At 34.5% G+C, this 5646-nt stretch overlaps 1 protein-coding gene across 1 annotated transcript; it reads left to right on the forward strand.

Annotated features, from left to right (window-relative positions):
- The first annotated feature begins 3515 nt into the window (after positions 1-3515).
- Positions 3516-4451, forward strand: LOC124087266 (olfactory receptor 6C76-like). Its single transcript, XM_046436054.1, has one exon. The coding sequence runs from the start codon at positions 3516-3518 to the stop codon at positions 4449-4451; it is 936 nt and encodes a 311-aa protein (XP_046292010.1).
- Positions 4452-5646: the final 1195 nt, after the last annotated feature.

Here is a 5646-nt window from a genome sequence, read left to right on the forward strand (position 1 = left end):
CTTCCATAGATTCATCTGCCATAGCACATCCAGATAGATACAATACAATTCTAAGGACAAAAACAATTCAAATTCAGCATATATATCATACATACTGTACTCAAAGAATTCAGCATCTGAAATGATGAACCAGACCCTACATTGTCCAATGGAAAAATCACACATAAGAAAATGAAATCAGGATATAAACTATACTTGCTTGGTTTCTAATGTGAAAGGAACAACATTTTTTTTATTTTTTCTTTTGTATACATATGTCAGTAGAGTATATTTTGCATTATTTATGCAAACATGGAGTGTACAAGTAAATGAGAGCTGGGGCTGGGGCTAAGAGGGTGGAGCACCTGCCTTGCATGTGTGAGGCACTGGGGTTGATCCTCAGTACCACATAAAAATAAATAAATAAAGATATTGTGTTCATCTATAACTAAAAAAAAATTAAAGAAAAGAAGTAAATGATATATGAGGAATTTTTTCAGATATATATTTCATGAGTTTTATGTTTATATTGTACTCTCAATTTTTATTGTAACTAGCTGATGTGATTATTACTAACTTTATCTTTCCTGAAATACGTATAAATATTCTTCCTATCAAAAAATAAGAATATAAATAGCACAGTTAATATGTTACAGTTTGGATATGGAGTGTCCCTCTAAAGCTCCTGAATCAATTACAGAAATATACAGAGATAAAGTGATGAGCTTATGAGAATAGTGAACTAACCAAGCCATCTTAAATTGAATGTATTAACTGTGTACTTACTATATAAGTGGGAGGGGTGTGGTTGGAGAAAGTGGGTCACTGGAGGCATGACTTTGGAGTTTATATTTTGTCCTCAATGCCTGGGGATGATAGATAGATAGATAGATAGATAGATAGATAGATAGATAGATCTATTGATCTTCTTGTTTGCCATGAGGTTATCAGCCCCTCCCCCACTTTCTGCCATGATGCTCCATCTCACTTCATATCCACTTCAATGGAATCAACCATCCATGGTCTGAACCTATGAAACAGTCATCCAAAATAAATATCCTATCCTCTAATTGTTTTGGTCAGAGCAATGAAATCATAACTAACAATATTCTATGGCCTCTCCTCTTTCTATTTCCTGCTTTTTTACATGTTCCCATGAAGTGGTATTATATTGCAATATCTTTATTTATTTATAATAAATAAATAAATATTGTTTGGCAGGTATGTGTTTCAGGTTGAAAGAAAAGAATATGAACAATATGAAGTCCAAGGAAAGTCAAGACTGTCATTTCTTCCTTGTTGAGGCTAGCATTGTACATTTTTCTGTTATTTCATATTGAGGAAAAACCCACAATTTCTAAAAGTGCCTAATTAAAATTACTCAGCTTTTCTTTAGGGTGCTGTCATCAGTGCCATGCTCTCCAGAGACAGTTTAATTCTTCTCTGCAACAAGAATCCCCTGTGTCTGTTGGAGGAGGGAAAAAAGCAGATAAGACTGGCTTGTTTATTTAAAAAAGAATATTTATAAAGCCAAGTTTTCTAACTGGGAGGTGAGCAAAGCAATAAAAAAAATATAGCCCATCTTTATTTAAACCATACTTACTGAGAGCCAAGTAAAATGTATTTCAGGGTTCCTAGCACCTAGGGTCAGGACTTTGTTCTTTTTAAAGAAATTTTGGGATACAAGATATGTCTTGGATCATACAACCTTGGATATTCCTTTATTATTAACATCTCAACAATTTTATGTCATATGCATAATAGCTTACCTCTTTTCCATTGTTATTTCTCCTTGATTCTTATTCATGAAATGAGCCTTCTCTTGATTACTTTCAGTTGATTCACAAACAAAATATACACCTTTATCTAGTCTATTTATCTGTAAGTATTACCCCAAAACACCTAAAGAATTCCATTATTTTCTTTCCTGCTTTCTCACCTGCCCTTTTTCTTCATCTCTCTCTCTCCCCTTATACCTTCCTATATTCCTTTCTTCCTTCTTTCCTTTCTTCCTTCTCTCTCTCTCTCTCTCTCTCTCTCTCTCTCTCTCTCTCTCTCTCTCTCTCTCATAGCTTTTCTACACTCCATGAAAGCATGATCTCTGGCTCTGAAAACCTTCCCTGTAACCAGTTCTAAACTGTTCATTTTTCTACTGCCATCTCCAATTCCAAACTCATACTTCTACTCCTAAATAATAAGTTGATACCAGAAACACTTTTACTCAATGACAATTTTGTACAGCTACCTGGGTTACTCACTTTCAGACTTAACATGAATTGATTTCTTGGGACTGCCCTTAGAGCTTCTGCCACCGCCCAGAACACCAGATTTCTCAAGAGGTCACAAGCTCCTTCCCAGACTATAAACAGCAGAACTTCTTGGATTCTTTGCTCAGGTCTGGTTATAGGACCTTCTGCCAGTACTTGAGGCCATGTCCAATCCCATTGGGGCCTCTGTGATGTTAGCAATATGTTTTTAGTGGAGCATTCCTACAGCAGGTTCACTGTATATAGCAAACATCATCAGCCCCAATTCCATCAATATGCTACATAAGTTTGTTATTATGCAAGAAAATCAGAGGTAGGTACAGACTGAGAAGTGTATATAAAGATCTGAAAGCAGATTATCAAACATTGTCACTCAAGGAAAAGTAACCTAGCATTTGGGTTTCAGCATTAAACTGCTACCATGTGGGATTATCTCAATGTAAGTGCATTTTTAAATTTCTTGCTTCATTTATTTTTTTTCCTTTCTAATTATTGTATAACCTACATCACTTAACTTTGGCCCCCAGAAACTTATCTATAAAATGATAAATTATTATTGAATTCAAAAAGGAAACATTTTAATACATTGTAAAATTCTGAGTTTGCTTCTTTAGAATTATGTAAATAATACTTTTCATTGTCCTGATTCATGTGAAATTATTCATTCTCCATGCCAGTAAGAATGACACTATCATGGAAAATTAAGAAACACACTTCAAAAGGTTTCACATTCAGAAATTCAGAACATGTGCTCATTGGAACAGTATTTTAACAACAAATATTCTATATTTTAAGATTTTCTACTTATTTTTTACATAAATATGGTCAGATATTTAAAGGAAAGGAGGGCACATTTGACAATATAATTTTCTTATGCAGATGAACTTATTGAACCTATGAAGAGACTAACTTGATATTAAATGGATAGAGATGTACACCGCAGGTAACAAACATAGATTATTTGATTGTGGTTTATGTATACTTTCCAAATTTAGTGCATCTTCTTTTTCAAATATTTTTTGGTTGTGGATGAACACAGTACCTTTGTTTATTTATTTTTCTGTGGTGCTGATGATTCAACCCAGTTCCCTACCACTGAGCTACAACCTCAGTCCCTAAAGGTAGTATATCCTGATGGTTGATTTAGTGTTTATTTACAGGCCTTTTATGCTTTCTGACTCAGAAAAGTGATCAAAAGTCTGTCCTAAACTTATTAAAGAATTGGTTTTTATTTTCATATTTAGACCTGGAAGAAAGGAACAATAGGAAATGAAAAATCATACATCTGCAACTGAGTTCATTCTTCTGGGATTAACAGATGACCCAAAGCTCAATCTTTTCATTTTTCTCTTTCTACTTTTCACCTACATACTGAGCATTACTGGAAACTTAACAATTATCACCCTCACTCTGGTAGACTTGCACCTGAAAACACCGATGTATTTCTTCCTCAGGAATTTCTCTTTCCTAGAAATCTCATTCACTACAGTTTCTATTCCTAGATACCTGGTCAGCATAACAACAGGGGATAAGACCATTTCCTACAATTCTTGCATGGCCCAGGTGTTTTTCTTCATATTGCTTGGTGCAACAGAATTTTTTCTTTTGACTGCAATGTCCTATGACCGTTATGTGGCTATCTGCAAGCCTCTGCACTACACAACAATAATGAACAGCAAAGTCTGCACCCTGCTTGTCCTTGGTTCTTGGCTGGCCGGCTTCCTCATCATCTTTCCACCTGTGATCATGGGACTACAACTGGATTTCTGTGACTCCAACATCATTGACCACTTCACCTGTGACTCTTCTCCTATGCTCCTAATCTCCTGCACAGACACGTCCTTACTAGAGCTCTTGGCATTTATCCTGGCCATATTAACTCTCATTACAACCTTAACATTAGTGATTCTGTCCTATGTGTTCATCATTAAGACAATTCTGAGGATCCCCTCTGCTGAGCAAAGGAAAAAGGCCTTTTCCACTTGCTCCTCACACATGATTGTTGTCTCCATTTCTTATGGAAGCTGCATTTTCATGTATGTCAAAACTTCAGCCAAAGAAGGAGAAGCATTGACCAAGGGCATAGCTATGCTCAATACCTCTGTTGCCCCAGTGTTAAATCCTTTTATTTACTCCTTAAGGAACCAGCAAGTAAAACAGTCTTTTAAGAACTTTCTCAAAAAATGCTGGTCAAGTAAATTTTAATGATAAAAAATGTGGTGCCTGAATATAAATAGAACCTGATATCTAATGCAGTACTAGTATTCTTCCATTTGTCCATTGTCTTCCAAAATCAACCTCTTTTTCCAGAATGTTTTGTGCATCAGGTTTCTCATTTTGATCTTGGCACAGCTACCGTTTTACATTTATGTGTGCTAAAAATCCTCAGCATGTGTTAATGTCACAAAAATGAGAATGAGAGAATGATATTTAGTATTAGTGCTAGAATTTTGATTTAAGTGTCCTTGAAGAACTTTCTTTGTGAGTACCAAGCCAAAGCAAAATAAATGTTATTTCAAGCAACCTTGAAAATTATTTTTCCAAGTGCGTAAGTATTTAAGTAAGCAGTTTTTTTTTTTGTGTGTGTGTGTGTGAGGTAGTGTCTTTGTGCACGTTTATATTTCTCTTTGTGTCTTCTATTGTTTTTCCATCATAAATATTGTTCCTAAGGTATCAATACATAGGTGTTATATCTTCATGATGCATTTTATCTTTCATTGTCATAATGCATGTTGCTTCATGTTTTTTTGACTTTCATTTCAAGATTATTAAAGGATTATCTTGGTATTTCTGGAAGACCCCTGCTATCTCAACATTAAGCATTTTTAACAAGCTTTTCTGATGATTGGTTCATCACTCATTTTTTTCCTTTTATTTGCTAACATTGAGCCTTGACTTCATCTTAGACTTCTTTGGAAAGATCCTGTCTTGCCTTTAGTTTCACTGGATGCAATACCCTCTTTGTCTATTTTTTTGGCAGTTTATATGTACCAAATATGCCCTTTCTCTCACCTTGTTTTCAAAATATCTGGTACGCTCATCATATACTGAATTATTTTTCAAGTTTTGTGTGATTTTACTCTTTTAAAATATACGGGTGTCTTTGGAGACTTAGGAGTGTGTGGGGGAGTTAAGATTATTTAAAATATCCACACACTTCTATAACAGTAAAGTCCAGCTCCTTCAATGCATTTGGAAAGAGGAAAATAATGTTCTGGTAATTGTTTAACAACTAGTTTCTAATAAGAAAAATGTTCAGACATAATTTTTTTTCATTGCTTGACTTTAGTACCTAATTTTGACTCCCTTTCTTTACTCTATTGGTCTTTTTTCTATTTTTATTCTTTTATTGTTGTTACATTGGTTTTATTTTTGTTTTATTGTTTGTTTTCATACAGAT

The sequence above is a fragment of the Marmota monax genome, unplaced genomic scaffold, assembly GCF_021218885.2.
Source record: "Marmota monax isolate L192 unplaced genomic scaffold, Marmota_monax_Labrador192_F-V1.1 WCK01_AAM20220418_F8-fsc00012, whole genome shotgun sequence".
Taxonomy (NCBI): domain Eukaryota; kingdom Metazoa; phylum Chordata; class Mammalia; order Rodentia; family Sciuridae; genus Marmota; species Marmota monax.